Below are 23,905 nucleotides of genomic sequence, written 5' to 3' on the forward strand. Positions count from 1 at the left end.
CATCATATTCTTATCAGACCATCTTCATTCACCACAGAAGTCATTTACCACTTGCCTCAAGTTGAAGTGAATCAGTTCCTAGCCGACGTTCCAACTGAAGAAGAGGGTTTGAATGACATTGGGCTCTTTTTGAGTGGCAAAGGACCTGATGCTGATGCCATTCCAACTGAGTCTACAAAGTGGGAGGGGGGTCCACTGCTCATCCAAAAATGGACTGAAATTATTCTGTATTTTATGTCAATTTCATTTCGGCCTTCATGCCCGGGTTCTGGATCATGAACGATACTCTCGAGATTGTCCGACCAACAGTGGAGTACAACAAGGATGTGTCCTTGCTCCCACACATTAGCCTGTTGGTTTCAGTCATGTTATTAAAATGCTTTCAAGGAGGATGATCATGGGCTCAAGGTCAGCTACCGGACTAAGGGCAAATTCATCAACTTGAAAAGGTTCGAAGCCAAGACCAAAGTGGAGGGAGTGTTGGAGCATGATCTTCTGTTTGCAGCCTCCGAAGATGAGGTACAACAAAGTATGGACCGATTCCCTGCTTCTTGTCTCACTTTCGTCTAACAATTAACATCAAGAAAATCCAGGTGCTCCATGAGCCAGCACCACACAAGCCATATGTGGAACCCTTGATTACAGCATACAGAGAAGTTTTGAATCCTGTTGACAAGTTACCTGGGTAGTGTCCTTTCCAAGGAGGTACATGTTGACCACGAGGTTGAAATTGCCAAAGCTAGCTCAATATTTGGTAGGCTCCAAAAGAAAATATAGGAGAGAAGAAGTATTAGACTGATTACCAAACTGAGGTCTACACAGTTGTCCTGACCTCATTGCTATATGCCTGCAAAACCTGAACAGTCCACCAGCACCATGTCAGGAAACTGAATTGCTTCCATTTAAATTGTCCTAGGAAGATTTTGAAGATCATCTGGCAGAAGAAGATATCAGAGGTCCTTTCTTGAGCTTAATTGCCTGGCATTCCAACATTAATTCAGAATGTGAAACGATGATGGACTGGAAATGTCTTTATAATGCCAGACATACGCTTCAGAAAAAATTTACTTCATGGAAAATACATTGGGCAAGTGCTTACAGAGGTGATCAGAAGAAGAGATAGTGAGATGCCCTGAAGGTCTCATTGAGGAACTTTGAAATTGACTGTACAGCTTCGGAGATACTGGCACTGGAGCGCCCAGCATGGCATGCCCTCATCAATGAAGGTGCTGCACCCTATGAGGAAGGCAGAATGGAGGCAACTCAAAGGATACCTGTCCTCCATCAGTTTAGAGTCCCCACCCCAGGGGTTCCCATGGACTATTTGAGCCTAATCTGTGGTAGAGAGTTCTGAGCTCAGGTTGATCTGATCAGCCACAACTGGATATATTGTAATTTACCTCAAACATAGTGATGTCATTTGATCTTTGACAATGCAGGACAAGAACTAACCAACTAATTTGAATTTTTCTAATCAGTAATGATTTGGAGCATTTTTTCCTCATATGATTCTTCATGGTTTTAATTTCTTCACTTGCAAACTGCCTCTTCAGTTCGTTTTTGTTTGTTTTTTGCAAGACAATGGGGTTAAGTGACTTGCCCAAGGTCACACAGTTAGGTCATTATTGAGTGTCTGAGGCTGGATTTGAAATCAGGGCCTCCTGACTCCAGGGCAGGTGCTCTATCCACTGGGCCACCTAGCTGCCCTGCCTCTTCAAATTCTTTGTCCATTTATCAATTGAGGAATGACTTGCAACCTTACAAATTTAATACAATTCTCTGCATATTTTAGAAATGAGATCTTCATCAGATCCCCTGCCTGTGAAAATTGTTTCCTAGCTCTATTTTCCTTCTGACCTTGTCAGTTTTGATTGTATTACTGCAAACCTTCTAAATTTAATGTTATCAAAATCATCCATTTTGCAATTTATAGTGTACTCCATTTCTTGTTTGGGCATAAATATCTTCCTTTCACATTGATGTGACAGAGTATTTCTTGTTTTGTTAACTGGTCTATGGTATCCCCTATGTGTCTATATCCTGCACCCATTTTGGTACAGGGTGTGAGATGTGGATCTCTTACTAATTTACTAATCTTACTAATTTTTGTCATATTTGCTTTTTGTTTTATGAACAATTTTTATCAAACAAAGATTTCTTATCCCAGTAACTAATGTCCTTAGAGTTGCAAATAATAGATTACTGTCATTATTTACTTCCATCTCTTTTGTACCTACTCTAATTCATTGGTCTTTTACTCTGTTCCTTAGCAATTACCAGGCAGTTTTGATGACTGCCTCTTCATAGTATTGTTTAGATTTGGTACAGCAGGATCAGTTTCCCATCAGATCCCTTGATATTCATGACATTTTGGTGTTCCAGATGAATTTAGTTCCTATATTTTTTAATTCAGTAAAATAGTTATTTAGAGGTTTGTTTGCTATGGCACCAATTAAATAATTTAATTTGGTTAAATTATAATTTTTATTATATTCGCTTGACCTAAACCATAGCAATGAAAACTTCACCAATTGTTTAGACTTCCCTTTATTTGTGTGAAATGTTTTGTAATTTCTGGATTTGTCACAGACTTTGATTCCCAGGTATTTTTGGTTATCTGAAGTTAATTCAAATGGAATTTCACTTACAAGTTATTGCCCTTGGACTTTGCATATATAGAAATGCTGATGATTTATGTGAGTTTGTTTTATATCCTGCAACTTCAATGAACTTCTTAATTGGTTCAAGTGGATTTTTAGATGAATTTCTTGGATTCTCTAAGTATAACATCCATAATTCCAAATTGCTCTGCAGAAAGGCTGGATCAGTTCACAGAGGAGCACACTTCATGAGTCAAGCAGAACTAAAGCATCTCAAAAGAAATGTGACACAGAACGTATACCAGTGTTCACGTGGGCTTTATGTGCCTGACCTGTGGTAGAGCATTCCAAGCTCGTGTTGGTCGGATCAGCCACAGTAGGACTCATTGTCAGCAGGAGGAAGGGGCCATGATGATGCCTGATTAACAGAGGAAGAGACGAATCCTGACAAAGGCTACCTGACTTGCCAAGTCTCAAATAACTCCTAGTTTGTTTTAGGATAACTTTGCACTCAGGCCTTGGTGACACCAGCTCTTTCTAAGATGCCACTTCTGTGTCTCAATAGGGAAGACTTTACCTACAGGGAGTTGAGCTTTAATACTGAGTTGACCCTGTGGTGCTGATAGTGAAGAGACTGAGTTCAAGAACTTTGAATGCCAAGGCAGTTGGGCCTGGTGGTGGGTGTGTTGTCCCTCTGCCTGGTTGGCGAGGCTTGGCACAGATCTGGTCTCCTTTTCAATCTGTGGGTTAAGGGGCGGCTAGGTGGCCTAGTGGATAAAGAACCGGCCCTGGAGTATGGAGTACCTGGGTTCAAATCCGCTCTCAGACACTTAATAATTACCTAGCCGTGTGGCCTTGGGCAAGCCACTTAACCCCATTTGCCTTGCCAAAACCTAAAAAAAAAGCTCTCTCAATCTCTGGGTTAGTGGATCCATCTGTGAGGTTCAGGCTGACCTAAGGAGACACTAATCAGGGCTAGTGGAGGAGCCTGCCCTGTACAAGGAGGGTCTGCATCTTCTTGGTTCACACTTCCTTCCTAATGTCTCTGCTTCCCCTTCAGACTGTTTCTGGTCCTGCCCTCATGAGCCCTGGCCAGTGTCCACAGGGTCTCCTTAGGTCAACATGACTGTTTTTCATGAGAAGCAGCAGAATCTCCACCTGGGCAGCCAGAAGGGAGCAGGGTCTCCTCCACCAGGCACCTTCCGAAGTCTGAAAGCTCAGCTGAAGCTCTCCCTGATGGGAGTCTCCTCACAAGCCCCTTGGGAAGGGGGAGATGTGCTTGGTCAGGGGGCATGAGAACTGGGATCCAGGGCCATTCTGTCACTCTGAGTATGAGCTGAAGCTCATCAAGGAATTTTCTGTAAAGAGAAGGACCAACAGACAGACACCGCAGAGAAACAGAGTCAGGGTGAAGACAGAGACAGAAACAGAGAAAGCCTTGACCCTACCCTGGCAGCTGGGGGCTGGCGAGGTCAGGAGCCCGGGACCAGATTGGGAGCTAGGCCTGGGCTGGCAGGGGAGGTTTTTTCCCACATTCCCCACTGAATGCATCAGTGTGCTACCAGTACTGCCACCACCTGCGTCACAGTAGTAATTGGCTTCATTCTCAGGCTGGACGTTACTGATGGACAAGTAGCGATTTGCACCAGAGGCAGAGCCAGAGAAGCGGTCAGGGATCCCATCGCCCTTGCGTACGCTTCCACTGCTGGTGACATACATGATATACCGAGGGGCCTTCCCTGGGCTCTGCTGGTGCCAAGCAATATTGTAGGTGCTGTACTGACTGCTGAAGGTGCAGGTGAGTGTGGCCGTGGCTCCCAGGGACACAGACATGTCAGGAGACTGAGTCAGCACAGGTTGGGAGAAGGAACCTAGAAACACAGACACTCATGAATGTCCTGGAATAAGAAGAGGAGAAGGTACTTAGAGAGAGGAGAGGGGGCAGGGAGGGAGGAGGAGTGATGAGGAAGGGTCTGAAGCAGCCCTGACCTGAGCAGACAGCGAGCAGGAGGAGGCAGACAGGAGGCCAGGCCATGGTGCAGGAGCTCAAGAACTCTGCTCCCCAAAGAGCATAAAGCTGGGGCTGGGTTCTGCCAGGTCCCTCTTATCCTGTCCCTGAAACCCCTTGCTGTGGGTGGGGGCTGAATGCAAATCTGTGTCTGAACCTGGGTTTTCTTAACCAAAGCTTTCTCCTCCCTCTGGGGTCAGAGTTCCTATGGAGAAGGGACACATTTCATGATATGAATTTGGGTTGTTGGTATAACAAACCTAGGTGGGATGTCCACATGAGTGATCACAGGGCTCAGAGCAGCGATGGACACAGCTGTGCTGAGACCCCTGAGACCAACAGGCTATGCACATCCTCATGCCTACTCTCGACCAGTCCTACACCTCCCCTGACAGACCAAATGCCTGGCATTCGCTCCAGCTTTGTAAGCAACCCTCAGCTGACCCACAGTCAGACAAGACCCCTGCTTGCTGCCCACCAGTCCTCCAGGCTGGCATCTACCCATGGGACAAAATGCGGTACTGACTCCAGGGAGGACAGATGTAGTGCATGGATGTAAAAGGGATCAAGTCCTCAAAGCTTGATTTTGTCTTTCCTTCCAATACTTTGTCCACAGATTTAGTTTTTTGTTCCTCTGTCTCATTCCTATTTAATCACTTATGCCCCACTGAGGACATCTGCTGGTTTGGTTATATCCCCAGCACTTTAAATGAATAGTGAAGAAATTGGAATCTTCCTCATTTCTGAAAGTGTCTTTGGATACAGGTGTGCCTGGCTCACTTCTCTCTTTCCTCTTGCTCCTTCAGAGTTTTTTCAAATGCCAATATGTCATCAGCATAGACACAGCCGTCAACTCTCCATCAATCTTTGAAGGTGGTGGACTTCAAAGTGACTCAGGGAATATGCTTGATAAAAAGAGAATGCAGCTGTCAGATTCTGTTGAAGACGTCTTTGCCTTTCCCACCTATGTCACTGCAAAATGGATTGGCCACAAGAAATGAATGCACAAAATTCTGTTTCCAAGTGCTCTCTGTGGCAGAACCAGGCTAAGGACTGGCCATCCAGAAGAAAAGCCGGCCTCTGTTCTCAAGGTGCTCCCATTTTGGGAGGTTTCAGCTCAGGGTCAAAGGGAAAGATCCAGTGTACCTCATGGGGTAGCAGCAAAGCAGATGCCCATTCTTGTTATTCACCACAAACTGTGCTGGTGAAATTATGTCACTTTGAGGTGAGAGTCATTTTACTTAGCTAAAGACCCTTGGTGCAAGACTTTTCTTTTCTGGGTCTTCCAAAGCAGTGAGGGCAGGCTGTGTAGTTGCCAAGCTTCATCTCCACACAGTGATATCTCAGTTTCATGACTGTGGACATGAGCCTGGGAGCATCAGGATCCCTCTGGGTTTCTGGTTCAAGATGCTGGACCATGGTCCTCTTAATCCGAGGGAAGAGGGTGGTCCAGGTGGCGATGGTGACCTGACTTGAGTTACACCTGCTGCCTCCTCTTTTCCCCAGGGTAGTCAGCACCTTCAACTAGGTTGTCTCATCTGAACTGTGGGTGGCACTTGCTGAGGATGGCAGTTCCTTCTCCCAGGATGTACTGACTCACTCTCTTTCCAGGGAGGGACTTCCAGGGATGATGTCTGTGAGGACTGAGGTAGAACCAGGACTCCTGGTGTGGGAGAGGCTGATGCTCCTTGGGGTTGTTTGTTTTTTGGTGGTAGTTGTTAAGTAGCTGTTGCTGCTAAGGCTGGGGAAGCTGGGTCATTTCTACCAATGATCTCTCGCCTTAAGAATGATTGTCAGGGGTTTTTATAGTGGCAATGAATTTGAAATTGCAGGAACATCCATCAATTGTGACGTGCCTATATAAATGATGGTATATGAATGTTATGGAATGTTGTTGTTCTGAAAGAAACCCCAAGTTGCTGTACTGTGGAGGAGCCTGGAAAGACCTGTATGTGCTGATGCTGAGTGAAGTGAGCAGAGGAAGGGAAAATTGCACACAGTAACAACAACATTGTAAGATGATCCACTATGATGGATGCAGCTCCTCTCTGCCATTCAGTGATCAATGCCACTCCTGAGAGGGCTGTTAAAGTGGAATATGCCATACACATGCAGGGAAAAAACTGGGTTCTGAATGGATTCAGCATTCTATACCATGTTCACTTTTTAAAAGTCTTCCATTGTATTTTTCTTTTCTTTCTCATGGTATCCCCCTCCCCCTTACGTCTAACTTCGTTTTCAAAACACGACCAACGTGGAATCATGTGAACCTCAGTGAGGACTATGGGGGAAGTAGGAAAACTGAGGGATAAGAAGAAAAACCATAAAACAAATGTTCAAAAGTGACCATAGCGCTCATTCCGATTCTTTAGTTTTGTTTTGGTTTATTTTGCCTTGTTTTTCTTATTCTGACTGTTGACAATGATATCCGCAACCAGAATAAAACTAGTTCTCTAAACTGCTGAGAGGAGCTGCCTTCATCAAAGCTGTTCAAGTCACAATGCAGTTACTAATGTGCACAATGTTCTCTTGGTTGTGTCCCCTTTGTTCACTTTTCGGTCCCATAATTCATCCAATGCTTCTCTAGTCTCCAACCATTTATGTTTTCTTAAAGAAGCGCAGTACTTCACAACATTCATATACCATAATTTGTCCAGTCATTCCTCAGTGGCTGGGCATCCCCTCAATTTTCCATTCTTGGCCTTACAAAAAGAGCTGCTTGGAATATTTTTGGAATATGGGGAACTTTACATATTTTTATGATTTATTCTGCTTATAGGCCCAGTATTGCTGGTATTTCTGTATCTAAGGGTAGGACCAGTTTTTGTTGCATTTTGGGCATAGTTCCTTATTGCTCTCCAGAATGGCTGAATCAGAGCCCAGCTCCATGAACAGGGCATTAATGTCTCAGTCCTCCCACAGCCCTTCCAAACTTGATGTTTTCCCTTTTTGTCATCTTAGCCAATCTAACAGGCGTGCGATGGTACCTCATAGCCAGGACCAGGAACTTTTGCTGACCCTGGCTTTTTAGTACATTTTGAGATCTGGTAGACCTGGCCACCTTACTTTACATTTTTTTTCCATCATTTTCCCTTGCTGTTCTTGCACTTTTCCCGCTCCATATATATTTTGTGTCTATCTCTAGCTCAGTAAGAGTGGCGTCATCTTGTTGATTGTATGTGTATGTTTGTGTGTTTTTGTTTCTTCAGAATCACTCTTTGCCATGGTTAGCAGGCCAGGCTCAGGGTGGTGAAGAAGTTCATTATTGGGGCCCCTTTGCTAGCCCCTTCCTCATGCCAGGAAATGACCAGGGCAGTCCATCCCAACAGCTGCTCAGGTGCCTTACAAGCTCTTAAACCCACTGCTGTTTCAGTCCAGTGACCAGATGACCTTGTGGTGTGGTTGGTTGACCTGCAGAGATCTCAGAGACCACCAAGGCTCAACCCCACATTTCCAGGTCAGAGACCTGGTTTCCAGAGACCAACCCAAGGTCAGGCAGGGAGCGAGTGAGGGTCAGGATGAGGATTTCATGTCCGCAGTCAGGGAGGAGAACTGAAAGTCACCTCTAGAATGTGGATCGAATGATGAATGGAGCTCAGCGGAGGAGAGGTTACTGAGGAAGGGAGGCAGAGGGAGGGCCTGGGGGTGCCAATGGGGCCAAGGAGGATCCCCCCTTCCCCACCAGCATCAGGGAGCAAAGATGTGAGAGGGCCAATGCAGCCAGTGCTGAAAAGGGTGGAGTGAGGCTGGGTCACAAGAGGTACGAGATGGGGGAGTATGGTCCAGAGGGGAGTGAGGACGGACAGGCCTAGAGAGCTTGGGGGGATGGCCTGGCAGGGAGCCTGCTCCCCACTACACTCTCCATCTCCTTCCTCAGAGCATGTCCAGGACTCTCCTCATTCCTTCCCATCTGCCTCCCTCTGGAAGGAGCAGATGTTCTGGGTCTGTGCGTCCGAAGACCAGGGAAAGCTATGTATACAGGCGAAGGCTTGGGATAGGTCCCCGAGCAGCAAGGCAATTAACAGATGAGGAAACTGAGGCTGACAAAGGCTGCCCAACTCATCAAGTTCAAACAACTCATAGCTGACTAAGGGCAGATTTGAATTCATAACTTGGTGACTCCAGTTCTCTCTCTACTGTGCCACTTTGCTGGCTCTATAGGAAATACTTCACCTGAAGGGAGTTGAGCTGACCCCCTGGTCCGGACGCTGAGGAGACTGAGTCAATAACCTGGAATGCCAAGACAACCAGACCTGGGGGGTGGATGTGTTGACCCTCTTCCTGGTTGGCAGGACCTGGTGCAGATCTGGCCTCCTTTTCAAGATGTGGGGCAGGGGTTCCATCTATGGGATTTAGCCTGACCTCAAGAGACACTAGTCTGGGCTTAGGAGAGGTGCCCAACCTGCACAAAAAGGGTCTACAGTTGGCCCCATCTTCTTTGCTCACATTCCTTCCTGATGTCTCTGCTTCCCCTTCAGAGTGTCTCTGGTCATGACCTCATGAGCCCTGGCCAGTGTCCAAGGAGACACTTAGGCCATCAAGGCTGCTCTTTGTGAGCCAGCAGATCTCCACCAGGGTGACCAAATGAGGGTAGGGCCTCCCTCTCCACCAGTCACATCAAAGTCTGCAGACTCAGCTGAAGTTCTCTTGTGGGAAGTCTCCTCAGAGAACCATGGGAAGGGAGAGATCTGCTGAGTTAGGGGACAGAACTGGGGTCCTGGTCCATTTCTGTCACTCTAAATTTGACCTCAAAGTTATCAAGTAATTTTCTGTTCAGAGACAGAGACACAGAGAAGAAACAGAGTCAGCGTGAAGACAGAGACAAACAGAGAAATAATTGACCCAGCCCTGGCAGCTTGGTGGGGGGGGCAGTCAGGAGCTGGGGCCAGGTGGGGAAGCTGGGTCTGGGCTGGCAGGGGATGTTGTTGTCCAACTTCCTCATTGAATGCATCACTGTGTAACCACTATTATCACCTGTCCCACAGTAGTAATCGGCTTCATCCTCAGGCTGGATGTTGCTGATAGACAAGTAACGATTGGTGCCAGAGCTGGAGCCAGAGAAGCGAGCAGGGATCCCATCACCCTTGCTGCCACCTCCGCTGCTGGCAACATTCATGACAAACCGAGGGGCTTTTCCTGGGCTCTGCTGGTGCCAACTAATAGTGTAGGTGCTATGCTGACTGCTGAGGGTGCAGGTAAGTTTGGCTGTGGCTCCCAGGGACACAGACATGGGGGGAGACTGAGTCAGCACAGGCTGGGAGAAAGAACCTAGAAACACAGACAATCATTAATATCCTGGAATAAGAAGAAAAGAAGGTACTTGGAGAGCCTCCCCAGAGAGCAGAAGGCAGGGATGTAGGAGGAGGAGGGACAAGCAGTGGTCTGAGGGCAGCCCTGACCTGAGCAGACAGTGAGCAGGAGGAGGCAGACAAGAGACCAGGCCATGGTGCAGGGATCCAAGAGTTCTGCTCCCCAAAGAACTCAGAAATGAGCCTGGATTCTACCAGGTGCCTCTTATCCTCTCCCTGAAGTCCCTTATGGTGGGTGGGGGCTGGATGCAAATCTGTGTCTGATCCCGGACTTTCTTAACCACACCTAGGTCCTCACTCTGGGGTCACAGGTCCCATGAGGAGGGAGCATATTTCAGGGGATTTGGCTGGCATGTTTATGTATAAAACCAACTGATCACCCACATGAGTGATCATAGAGCTCAGAGCAGCCACAGTCACAACCACCTGGACTGGGCCCCCCCCCCCCCGCCCCACCTCACCAAGACCACCAGACACCTCCCATCACTGCCTGCTCTTGACTTGTCCTACACCACCACCTACTGACCAAAGGCCTCATATACCCCCCCAGCCTTGTCTGCAGCCCTCAGTGGTCCCACAACCAGAACAAGATCCATTTGCTGCCCACCAGTCCTCCAAGCTGGCATCTGTCCATGAGATAAAAAGAGGTACTGACTCCAGGGAGGACAGACTTAGTGCATGTTTGTTCAGCGGATCAAGACCTCAACGCTTGATTTTCTCTTACTTTCCAATATTTATCCAGAGAATTATGTTTTTTCTTCTGTTTCCTTACTCTTTCATTATGTATGCTCCACTGTGGACATCTGCTGGTTTCTTTGTTATCACCCGCTCTTTAAATAAATTGTGGAGAAAATGGAGCTGTCCTCAGTTCTGAAAGGATCTTTGGATGCAGCCATGTCAGGGGCAGCTCTATTGTTCCTTGTGTTCCTACAGAGTTTTTTCAAATGCCCTGATGTCATCAGCATAGACATAAAGGTCATGCCTCCATCAGTATTTAAAGGTGACAGGTGCCTTCAGAGTGATTCTGGAACTATGTGTAAACAAAGCAAATCCCGTTGGACAGATTCTGATAAACAAGTCTTTCCCTTTCCCCCCTCTGTCATTGGAATCTGGCAATAGTCACAATGAATGAATGCACAAAAACATTTATTAAGTACTTTCTGTGTTAGAACCATGCTAAGGACTGGCCATCCAAATAGAAACTGAAGCCCGCCTCAGTAATCAAGGAGCTCCCCTTCTGGAAGGTTTCAGCTGCTGATCAAAGGGAAAGGTCCCATGGAGCTCAGGGAGCAACCGCAAAGCAGACTGTCATTCCTCTTCTTTAACCCAAGTTCAACTGCTAAAATTATGAAATTTGTGGCCAGAACCATTTTCAGAGCTAAAGACCCTGGGGGTTAAAACTTTCTTTTCTGGGTTTTCCAAGTTGTGACTACAAGACTTGTAGTTACCAGGCTGGGTCTCCACAATGTTTTATCTCAGCTTTATGACTATGGACACTGGATTGGGAGTATCAGGATCCATAAAGACTTGGGGTTCAAGATACTGGACCACGGTCCACCTGACTGAGGGGAGAAAGTGATTAAGATGCTGACAGTGACTTGACTTGGTTGATACCTGCTGTCTCCTGTCTTTCCCCCAGGAAAGTCAGCAGCTTCCACCAGGTTGTTTCATCTGAACTTTTGGTGGCAGGTGGCTGACAGTTGCTGAAGATGGCTAGTCCTCCTCCAAGAGAGTGACTTCTGGGGATGATGGCTGTGATGACTGAAGTAGAACCAGGACTCCTGCTGTGAGGAAGGATGTTGTTCCTTGTGATTGTCTTTCCTTTGGTGGTAGTTGATAAGTAGCTGTTGCTGGTAGGGCTGGGGGAAACTGGGTCATTTCTTCAAAATAATCTTTCTCCTTGAGCATGGTTGTGAGGTCTCTATGAAATGGCAAAGTATTGGAAGTTGAGGGAATGCCCATCAATTGAGGGCTGACTGAACATGTTATGGTTTGTTAATGTTATGGAGTCTTATTGTTCTGTAATAAACCATGAATATTTGAACCCTTGAGAAGCCCGGAAAGAACTACAGGAACTGATGCTGAGTGAAGTGAACAGAGTCAGGGGAACATTGTCCACATGAACAACAACATTGTGAGATGATCAGCTGTGATCAAGGACAGTCCTGAGAGAGCTGTTAAGGAAAATGCCATCCATATCAGAGAAAAAACTTGATTCTAAATGCACGATAGAGGATACTATGTTCATTTTTTAAGATTTTTTTGCAAGGCAATGGGGTTAAGTTGTTTGCCCAAGGCCACACAGCTAGGCAATTATTAAGTGTCTGAGGCTGAATTTGAACTCAGGGACTCCTGACTTCAGGGCCAGTGCTCTATCCACTGTGCCACCTAGCTGCCTTGGATGTTCATTTAAAAAAAAAACTTCTATTACATTTTCCATTTCTTTATCATGGTATTTCCCTCCTTTATTTCTAATTCCTCTTTCATATCATGCTCAATATGGAATTATGATAAACACAATTAGGATAAGGGAAAAGAAAGAAAACCATGAGATAGGAAGGAAAAACATGAGAGAGATTTTTAAAACTGAACATAGTGTTCATTGAGATTCTGGCATTTTGTTTTATTTTGTTTTGTTTGGATTTGTTTTGTTTTTTTCCTTAGTCTGGATGGAGATAGCATTGTCCATAGTAGATCTCCTTGGATTTTCTAGCATTCTGAACTGCTGAGAGGAGCTGCATCCATCAAAGATGATCAAGTCACAATGTTGTTGTTCATGTGGACAATGTTCTCTTGGTTCTGCTCCCTTCCCTCAGCATCAGTTTCTGTAATTTCTTCCATGTTTCTCAAAGGTCTAACCATTCATGGTTTCTTATAGAGCAATAACACTCCGTAACATCCATGTACCATAACTTGTTCAGCCATTCCCCAATTGATGGGCATAGTCTCAATTTCCAATTCTTTGCTACTGCAAAAAGGGTAACTCTGAATATTTTGGAATATGTGGCCTTTTTCCCATGTTTTATGATTTCTTCTGGATACAGGCCTACTCTTGATATTGCTGGGCCAATATTGCTCTCCAGATTGGTTGTACTAGTTCACAACTCCACCCACAGTGCATTAATGTCCCAATCCTCCCACAACCTTTCCAACATTGATCCTTTTCCTTTTTTTGTCATCTTAGCCAATCTGAGGGTTTCAGGTATTACCTCATAGTTGTTTCAATTTGCATTTCTCTTATCAGTAATGTTTTAGAGAGATTTTTCAGATTATTTATTTATTTATTTATTTTATTTAGCCTGATTTAATTAATGAATTATTTATTTAAGTATTTAAATATTTAATTAACTACCTAATCATATTCTTTGGCCATTTCTCAATTGCGGAATGATTTATAACCTTATAAATTTGACCACTAGTTATGAAAATTGTTTCCCAGCTTTCAATTTTCCTTCTAATCTTGGCAGCATTGGTTTTATTAGTGCAAAAGCTTTTAGTTTAATGTACTCAGAATCATCCATTTTGCAATTTATAATGTCCTCTTTTTTCTTCCTTGGTCATCAATTTCTCCCCTTTCCATAGATCTAACAGAATATCTCTTGTTTTGTTAATTGTTCTATGGCATCATCCTTTATGTCTCAATCCTGTACCCATTTTGTCTTTATATTGGTATCAGGTGGGAGATATGGTCTATACCTAGTTTCTGTATACACTTTACCAGTTTTCCTAACAATTATTATTGAAGAGTGAATTCTTATTCCAGAACCTAATGGCTTTAGGTCTGTCAAACACAAGATTACTATGGTCATTTCTTTCTATCTCTTTGCCCCTCCTTACCATCTGTGGACTGAGAACTCTGGACATACTGGATGGAATTGCAGGTTCCCACTGCAGGGCTCCTCTAAGGCTTGCCCAGGCCCTGGCTCCACACTCACTCTGTTGTGGCAGAGTTCTCTCTCCACCCCTTCAAGCCATACCAGTGATCCCTGGGTCAAGAGATCTGGAAAACACACCCTCTGCCATGGACCCAGGTGTTCCCAGGGACCCAGGTGCCTTGGGCTGATCCTGGTAGGCTGGAGCTGCTTTTATTTTTCTGGTGCAATCCAGTACCTTTCTCACAGATCTGCTAAGTTGTCTTGCATTGGGAAATTGTATCACTCAGTCTTTCTGTTGGTTGTGCCACTCTAAATTTTGACTAGAGTCATAATTTGATGACTTTTGGAGTTTTGGGGGTATGAGTTCCTGGGAATTCCTGCCCTCAAGCCACCATCTTGGCTCTGCCCTGTGTCTTCCTAGTATTGACCCATCCCTGCCTACCTGGTTTAAATCATAACTGATCACGGAATATTATCCTAGTAAGAACTTGCTGTATTTTCTTTGCTCAAATTTTATTTATGATTTTTACATTAATGATCATTAGGGAGGTTGGACTATTTATTTTGCATCTTCTTGCCTTAGATTTCAGCACCACATTAGTGGAGGAGTCTGGCAGAACTCCTTCTCCTACCTTTTTAATTAGTTTAGGCAGACTTGAAATGAATTGTTCCTTAAATGTTTGGTAGAATTCATGTGTAAATCCATCTGCACCTGGAGACTTTTTCTTAGGTAGTCCATTGATGGTTTCTTCAATTTCTTTTTTCTGAAATGAAGATAATTTAAGTATTTTATTTCCTCTTCTATTAATCTGACTAGTTTATAATTTTGTAAATATTCATCCATTTCACTCAGGTTATCAAATTTCTTGGCATATACTCAGACAAATTAGCTCCAAACTATCTCTTTATTATCCTTCTTATTCATAGTGAGTTCACCCTTTTCATTTTTGATATTGGTAATTTGGTTTTATTTTTTATTTTTTTATCAGAGCAACCAAAGGTTTATCCATTATATTGGGTTTTTTTACATAAATTCAACTCTTAGTTCTATTTATTTAGTCAATGATTTTCTTGCTTTCAATTTTACTAATTTCTCCTTTGATTTTCTGAACTTCTAATTTGGTATTTTATCATGGATTTTTAATTTGTTCTCTTTTCTATGTTTCTTAATTATATACTCAATTCATTGATCTCTTTTTTTTCCTCTATCTTATTCATATAAGAAATTTTAAATACAAAATTTCCCCTAAAAACTTTTTTGCCTGCATTCCCTAAATTTTCTTTTGATGTCTCATCATTGTTTGGTCCACTTGTTCTTTAAAATTAAGTAATTTAGTTTCCAATTAATTTTTGTTTATCTTTCCTTGGCCCTTTATTATATATAATTTTTACTCCATCATGATCTGAAAAGGGTGCATTTATTATTTCCACCTTTCTTCATTTGATTATAAGGGTTTTTATGCCCTAGTACATGGTCATTTTTGGTATAGGTGCCATGTACTGCAAAGAAAAAGTATATTCTTTTCTTTCCCCATTCAGTTTTTTCCAGAAGTCAATAATATGTAAGTTTTCTAAGATTTTATTCACCTTCATAAGTTTCTTCTTGTTTATTTTGTGGTTTGATTTATTCAGTTCTGAAGAGGAAGGTCAATATCCCCCGTTATTAAAATTTTGGTATCTGTCTCCTCATAATTCAGTTAGTTTTTGTTCTAAGAAATTGGATGCTATACTACCAGGCTCATATATGTTTAATGGTGCATCAATTTCATGATATCATGTGAAATGTTCAACTATGATGTATGCAGCTACCCTCAGAAGTTCTGTGATCAAGGATACTCCTGAGAGACCTGTTAAGTAAAATGCTGTACACACCCAGAGATAAAAATGGATTCTGAAATGCATGGCAATGCACACTTTGTTCACTTATGAAAAGTCTTCTATTATGTTTTCCCTTTCTTTATCATGACATTCCCCCCTTCAATTCTAATTCCTCTTTCACAACATGACTGATATGAAATTATCTTAGGTACAATTGTTACCAGTTTGTTTGCTGCTATGTGGAAAGGGGTGGGAACGAAGGGTGAGAGAAAAATGTGAAATTCAAATGGACAGATATTGAAAATAACCTTTGCCTGTATTAAATAATTGTTTGTTAATTAATTAAACAGTATTTCAATAAAGGGAAAAAGGGTGGCTATCAGGGATTGACTTGCCATTTTAGGGAGGGAAAAATAAAAAGTAAATGGGAAAGAATTTGAAACTCAATTTGAAATATAGAATGCTAAAACATTTTTATATTTTATTGGAAAATATATTATTCACAAAATGAATAAATCTAAACTGTCTATTCATAAGAAATAAAATAATATGAGAGTTCCCATGTCTTTAGTCTCTTTCTTATGTCCTCATGGTTTGCCCACTCTGGTTCTTAGGTCCATCTCTACTAAAGCCTTTCCAGTGGGAGATAATGGGTTAGTTCTTTTTCCCTTTTGTTCCAAAGCACCTGGCCATCTTGTAATAACAGAACACAAAGAAGAGATTCTTGTTCTACTGTCCTCTCTGTAAAGCTCATGGTCAAGTGATGATGAGCCTATAACACTGGGGGATCTGGTTGAATTCTGAGATTCAGAGGAGAAGATGCATCCCACTGACTGAGATTGGAAACCCAATCATTGATGCTCCAGAGTCCAAGGAAGGAAGTCTCTGACTTCATGGCAGGACATTGCAGTGACCAGAGCTGTCTTCAATCACCCAAATTCCTTGCCCAATCATTTATCTTCAATATTATACCTTGTCTTTGTTATTCCTAGCTCTCACCACCTCCTTAACTTTATGGAAAATGTATTGAATTTTAAGATTGCTATTAATAATTACTTTTATTTTAATTATGAATTACTTCTTATCTTTTATGATGGGATTCAATTAGAACTTATCAGAGGAAAAATTTCTATCTCATTATTACTTTTCTATATTTTATTTTGTGTGAAGGACATGATGTCTACTTTTTAAAAAAATATTTATTTAAGACAATGGGGCCAAATGACTTGCCCAAGGTCACACAGGCAATTGTTAGTTGTCTGAAGTTGGATTTGAACTCAGGTCCTCTCATTTCCAAGGCTGGTACCCTAACCACTGCACCACCTAGCTGTCCCCCATAATGCCTACTTTTTTATAATTGAACAAGGACTGTGGATATCAGTTCATCTTATGTAGATTCATGGAAATATCAGAGAAATAAATTTTGGAATCCACCAGAAGACTGTTATTCCTGGTAACTCATCTGGTCACCACACTGTTGTTGTTGGGGTTTTTTTTTTGCTGCTTTCTTTTCCTTTTTCAATGTCATTACTGTAGTATCCTCCATATCAATGTTTTTATCAATGTCATTACTATAATGTCCTTTGTACAATTCCCTTTTCTCTTCCTCTTCTCTGAGAACCATCCTATGTGACAAATAGTATTTTTTCACGGAAAGGTAAAGAACTCAGTCCGGCTGATCAACACCCTGAGAATGCTTGAGTCCATTTGTTGCAAGTGGCACCCATAGATTTCCCATCTCCATGAAGGGAAGGGTTAGGAGTATCGTCTCAGATCCCCTGTCCTTCATCATTTTGTTACATTTGCTTTGGACCTTTTAGTCTCACATAGTTCTTTCCATTTCCATTATAATTTTTATTGTGTATATTGTCTTCTTGGATCTGTTTACATCACTCTGCATCAAGTCTTATAGGGTCTTTCCATATATCTTTGTATTCATTGCACACATCATTTCTTCCAGCACTAGAGTATTCTATTACATTACTACAAATGGTTTCTCTATTCTTTCATTGATGGGTACCTGCATTATTTCCAATAGTTAACCCTCATAGAAAGTATGGATATCAATATCTTGAAGTCTCTGGAAACCTTTTTATTATCAGTAGAACAAAGTTCCTGACAGTCCAGAATGATCGAAAGAATGTGGGGAAAGGTTTATTATGATGATTACATTTTTATTGTTGTTGTTTCAATTGATAGGACAGACTGCAACCAGCTGTCCATCTCATTTGTGTCTAGGAACTTTGGGAAGCATCTTCCTTTTGGCTCTCTATTCCTCACATCATTTTCTAGACCCCAGATTTGGCTCATCTCCTTCCCTCTCACCAGGACAATTGAGTCTGAAGAACTTAGGCACCATGGTGACCCCCATTCCCTGTTTCACACATACTCAAAAACAGCAGAGAATCCACCCATCCTCTGCTGCTTCTCAGACTCAGAAGCTGCACTGAGCATTTCCTCATCTGTGAATAAAAAAGTCATGCATCAATTCTCCCTCCACTTTCATCTTGACTTGTAGCCTTTTCAAGTTAAATAATTTACAATTAGGGCAATACCTGAATGAAGATGTTATCATCCTTCCTGAGGCTGTCCAATAACATTGCTGAAAACATCTAACTGAAAAGAATGGGAGCAAGCACACGGCTATGCTTTGTTCCATTGGTGACCGGGAAAGTGAGAGAGCATTGTGCGTTATGAGAAACCAGGCCAGCATGCTGTGATGAAACGGATGTACAATACAAATGAACATCTATGGGCAGTTCAATTTTTCCATGATATTTCACAATAGCTCATGACTGTAAGAACCAAAGTCCTGGGTCAGTTTTCATTTCTCCTGGAAGTATTAGAAAGTCAACAGCATATTAACTGTTTCTTACTCCATTATGAAGCCACACGGGCTCTTGGGCACTAGGCTCAGATAATGGATCAGTCTATTAATAAGAACTCAGACAAAAATCTTACCATCAATGACTGAAAGGGAGACACCCTCTCATCCCTACCCAATGGTCACAGGATATGCTATTTCCTTTTATTGGAATGGACAATGGAGACATCTTTGAACTCCTGCAGGACAGCCTCCTCTTGACATATATCCCAGACTATTATAGTCAGCTTTTGCATGAGCAGGGGAGCCCATGCCTTGGAAATCTCATTAGAGTCCAATCAGCAGCATGTTCTTTGCCTCCTAAGAGTATTACAATAACAGTCAAAACTATCTCTTCAGCTGCAAGGTTCTCTAGAGAGGAATTGACTTCTACCTGAGGCATGCCATCAGTGAGTTCAGCATGGATTGATATTCTCTTGACAACACTATGGAAGTGTTCAGCCCATTTCTCTAGGACCATGTCCTTGTTGCTAACCAAACACTGAGTAGCTGAGGTGCCCTAAAGGTTTATGGTGCACACAGAGCCTTCAGACCATCATAAAAGCTCTTTGAAGAGTTAATATCCACACAAAGCAATTTCATCTGCCTTCTTCCTGAGCCTAGAGTCCTGCATCTCTCTAAGTTAGACTTGCACTATAACTGTTGATAGAGTTGAACAGAACCTTCTTAGCAATGGATGATCTGACCTACTGGTAAAATATAGAATTCTCCTTTTCTCTTCAGCAGCTTTTGAATTTCTTCATCATTTTCTTTAAATCAATATTGATGTTTTCAAGTGTTCTGGTCCAGATGAGTAAATGGAGTATTGTACATCAAATCTCTGAAAGCTGCCCACTTCTTTTCTGCTCCATTGTTGTCCATCATTCTTTGACTCAAGTTTCCCTCCAAGTTCCCAATGAATTATTCATGCTTGGTTAAGCTCTCTAATCTGTTGACATTAAGTCTTCTAGTAATATTCTTGCCCTGGGACCACTCCTTTTTTTGAGTTCAAATGTTTAACTTGGAGAGAAGAAATCCATGGTCGGTCTAGTACACAGCGCCAACAATTTCCCTTATCACTGTCTCATCCTGTCTTTCTTTTCTCCTTAAAATGTTGAAGTCTATGAAATATCAGTGTTTACTGTGAGGATTTATTGTATTTAGGTAACCAGATCTCAGTATTGTTGATGAGAAAAATCATGATACAGATTTTCATTAGTAAGTGATCATTGCTATTGCTCATTCTTCCCAAAGACTCCCCACTGTCTGATAGTCTGCCTATTCTGTCATTAAGGTTACCCCAAATTATAAGCTTGTCCTCTTTCTGCATGTTGATGATCCAGGTCTTGAGTTCTGTTTTTTTAATTTTATTTTTAACATTTTCCACCCAGCTACATGCAAAAGCAAATTTCAACATTTACATACAAAACCTTGAGTAAAATATTGTTTCCCATCCTCCCACTCTGCTACCCACATTGAAAAAGCAAATTCCTTGATGTAGATTAAATATGCATCACCAAGAACAACATTGCTATAATAGTCTTGTTGTAAAAGTAAACTTAACCTCAAGACACACAAGGAAAGACAAAACTCAAGAAAAATAAATTGAGGGAAAAAGTATGATTTAGTCTGTATTCAGACACCATTAGCTCTTTCTTTTGGATAGATAGCATTCTTCATAAGTCCATCAGAGAAATTCATTCAATTTTTTTTCCACAGTTTCTAGTGTTAGTCATATTTCTCTTCATCCTATTCCCCAACTCCCATTTCTATTCTCTCTCTCCTTCCACCCTATCCTGCTCAAAAGTGTATTAAATGTGAGTACCCTCTCCTATCACCTATCCCCCTCCCCTCCTCCTATCCCCTTTCTTGCATCTCTTTCCCCTCCTAATTTTCTTTAGGGAATATAGATTTCTATATCCAATTGAGTGTGTATGTTTTTCTGCTCTCTGAGCCACTTCTGATGAGAGTAAGGCCCTCTCATTCCTCCTAACCTTTCATCTCCTCCACTCCATTGCAAAATCTTTTTCTTACCTCATTTATGTGAATTTATTCCATTCTACTTTTCCTTTCCCTTTGTCCTAGTATGTTCCTTTCTTACCCATTAACTCCATCTTTTAAAATTTTATATTTTCAAATTTAACTCTCTTCTGTGTCTTATCTATATATACTTCTTCTAACTGCCCTAATAAATGAGAAGGTTCATGAGTTATCAGTGTCATCTTCCTATGAAGGAATAAAAGTTCAACACCATTTCATTGAATGCCCATTTTTCCCCTGAAAGAAAATATTCACTTTTGTTGGGTATTTGATTCTCAGTTGTAATCCAAGCTCTTTTGCCTTCCAGAATATCATATTCCAATCCCCAGGATCCTTAATGTAGAAGCTGCTCAATCTCATGTTATCCTGACTGTAGCTCCTAGATATTTGAATTGTTTATTTTTGGCTGCTTGTAATATTTTCTCTTTGACTTGGGAGTTCTGAAATTTGACTAGAATATTCCTGGCAATTTTTATTTTGTACTCTCTTTCAGGAAGTGATTGGTGGATTCTTCCCATGTCTATTTTACCTACTGCAAGGCTGCTCCCCCACTGGACTCTCCATCTCCTTCCTCAGAGCATTTCCAGGGGCTCTCTTCAGGGTCTGGAATGCTCAGCCTTCCTCCATCTGTCTCCTTGGCTTCCTTCAATTCCCAACTGGATTCTCTCTCTAAAAGGAGTCTTTCCCAATCCCTCTTGGGTCTAGTCTCTTCACTCCATGGATCACCTCCACAGGGTCCTGTCCACAGTGTGTCCACACATGGGTGTTTGGATGTTGTCTCTTCAATAGATTGTAAACTCCTAAAATCTGGGATTGTCATTTCCCTTTCTTTGTGTCCCCAGAGCTCAGCCCAGCTTCTCTTACACAATTGAAGCTTCATGAAGACTTGAAGACTGACTGGATGACTGTAATCAGTGCCGGTGGAAGACAAGAACATTGTGAGCCTATACTGCCCCAGGAATGTGTTGTCTCAGTCGCCCAGACCCTTCCTATGGTTGGATCTGGGGTACTGCCTGTGTGAGCCCATTCTTTTCATGGGCTCAGAATATTTGTGGGAGTGGTTTCCTCAATGTTTGGTCATTGTTGTTCCACAGATTTGTGGCTTCAGTGAACACCCATTTTTTTATTTCCTTGTGCTCCTCAATTGTTAAATGGTCTTGGGGAATCATTGTTTGTGATGTGTGGACCCACTGAGGCCAATTCCCTTGTAGTTCTACACTGGGGGAGGCCCCCCACACCAGCCTGAGAGGGAGGTGGGTGTGGACTTGATAATATTCCTATTACAGTAGAGGTTTCCAGTTGGCAATGCTCTTCACAAACACTGTCCATTGTATCTTCACAATAACATTAGGAGGAAGGGGCCATGATGAAGCCTGTTTAACAGTGGAGAAAACTGAGGCTGACAAATGCAGCTCCACTTGCCAAGTCTCAAACAACTCATAGTTGTCTGAGGGCAGATTTGAACTCAGACCTTGGTTCACTTGGTTACTCCAGTTCCCACCTAGGTCTCACTTTGCTGTCTCAATAGGGAAAACTTTACCTGAAGGAACTTTCTTGTTTAGGTCCTGAGCTGATCCCCAGTACTGACACTGTCAGGAGACTGAGTCAAGAGCCTTGAATGCCAAGGCAGATGGGCTAGGGGTGAATGTTTTGAGCCTGGTTGGAAGGGTCTGGTACAGATCTGGCCTCCTTTTCCACATATGGGGCAGGGTTTCCATCTGTGGGGCTCAGGCTGACATCAGGAGACACTAGTCTGAGTCTAGTGGAGGTGCACACCCTATACAAGGAGGGGCTGGCTCCCTCATCTTTGTTCACACTTCCTTCCTAATGTCTTTACTTTCCCTTCAAAGTATCTCTGGTCATGGCCTCATGAGCCCTGGCCAGTGTCCAAGGGGTCACCTTAGATCAACAAGGCTGCTCTTTGTGAGAGTCAACAGAGTCTCTGCTGGGGCTGCCAGATGGGGGCAGAACCTCCCTCTCCTCCAATAACATCCCAAAGCCTGAAGGTTTGGCTGAAGCTCTCCCCTGGTATGGGTCTCCTCAGAGGTCCCATGGAAAGGGGAAAGTTGTACTGGGTCAGGGGACAGAAGAACCAGGGTCCCAGTCCATTTATGTCAAGTCAAACTTGAAGTTTGACTTCAAGCTCCCCATGTAATTTTCTGTATAGAGACACACAGACAGATAGACAGAAGTCAGGGAGATGAAAACAGAGACAGAAACTGAGAAAGACTCTACTCAGCCCTGGCTGCTTGTGGGGGGCAGGATGCGGCTCAGGGGCCTGGTTCCAGGTGGGAAGCCAAGCCTGGGCTGGCAGGGGAGGCTTTTTGGTTTTTGTCCAGCTTCCTCATTGAATGGATCACTGTGTTAATTGTAGCTACTACTACTACTACTACTAGCATCCGCCCCCCCCCCCCAGTAATAATTGGCTTCATCCTCAGACTGGACATTGTTGATGGACAAGTAGAGATTGGCCAGAGCTAGAGCAGAAGTGGTCAGAGATCCCATTGCCCTTGCTTATGCTTCCATCAGCTTTGACCCACCTGATATATCAAGGGGTCTTTCCTGGGCTTTGCTGAAACCATTCAATTTGGTCATTGCTATGCTGACTGCTGAGGATGTGCAAGTGAATATGGCTGTGGTTCCCAGGGACACAGATATGGGGGGAGGCTGAGTCAGCACAAGCTGAGAGAAGGAACCTAGAAACACAGAGACTCATGAATGTCCTGGAATAAAAAGAAATGGAGGTTTGCTTTGGACTTTTTAGAATCTCGTAGCTCTTTCCATTTACATTATTTTCTCATTGTGTATTTTGTTTTCTTGGATCTGTTTACTTCATTCTGCATCAGTTTCCTTAGGTCTTTCCATAATTCTTTGTATTCATCACACATACTTCTTTCCTTTCAGGGCTGTAGTATTCTATTACATTACTTTGCTACAATTGCTTTGACCATTCTTTCATTGATGGTCTTCTAGTTTATTTCCAAAATTTAATCCTTAAAGAAAGTGTGATTATAACTATTTTGGAGTCTGGGGACTTCTTCTTATCAGTAGATGAAAGATCCTGACAGCTCAGAATGATGGACTGAATGTGGTAAGTGAAAAGTTCCTTACGTTTATTACTATTGTTCTTGTTTCTTCGTGACCAGCGTAGGCTGTAACCAGCTATCACATTTTTGTCTAGAACCTTGGGAAGCATCTTCCTCTTGGCTCTTTATTCCTCTCATCATTTTCTAGACCCAGATATGGCTCCTCTGCTTTCCTCCCTCCAGGACAAGTGAGCCTCAAGTGCTTGGGCACTGACCCCCAATTCCTGTTCCACACATACTCACAAACATTCCCTTGGACTTCCATCCATGAGTAGAGTTCTGGATGGTCAGGTCTGAAGTTCCTGG

At 42.8% G+C, this 23,905-nt stretch overlaps 2 gene segments (V, D, J or C); both read right to left on the bottom strand.

The window, feature by feature from the left end:
- Nucleotides 1-3,920: 3,920 nt before the first annotated feature.
- On the bottom strand, nucleotides 3,921-4,665 carry LOC141499653 (immunoglobulin lambda variable 4-60-like). The segment is given in 3 exon segments: nucleotides 3,921-3,958; nucleotides 4,049-4,471; nucleotides 4,590-4,665. Coding segments are annotated over 3 exon segments (507 nt in total).
- A 4,747-nt stretch (nucleotides 4,666-9,412) lies between these two features.
- On the bottom strand, nucleotides 9,413-10,226 carry LOC141499654 (immunoglobulin lambda variable 4-60-like). The segment is given in 2 exon segments: nucleotides 9,413-9,876; nucleotides 10,008-10,226. Coding segments are annotated over 2 exon segments (510 nt in total).
- Between the last annotated feature and the right edge of the window lie 13,679 nt (nucleotides 10,227-23,905).

The sequence above is a fragment of the Macrotis lagotis genome, chromosome X (genome assembly GCF_037893015.1).
Source record: "Macrotis lagotis isolate mMagLag1 chromosome X, bilby.v1.9.chrom.fasta, whole genome shotgun sequence".
Lineage (NCBI taxonomy): Eukaryota > Metazoa > Chordata > Mammalia > Peramelemorphia > Peramelidae > Macrotis > Macrotis lagotis.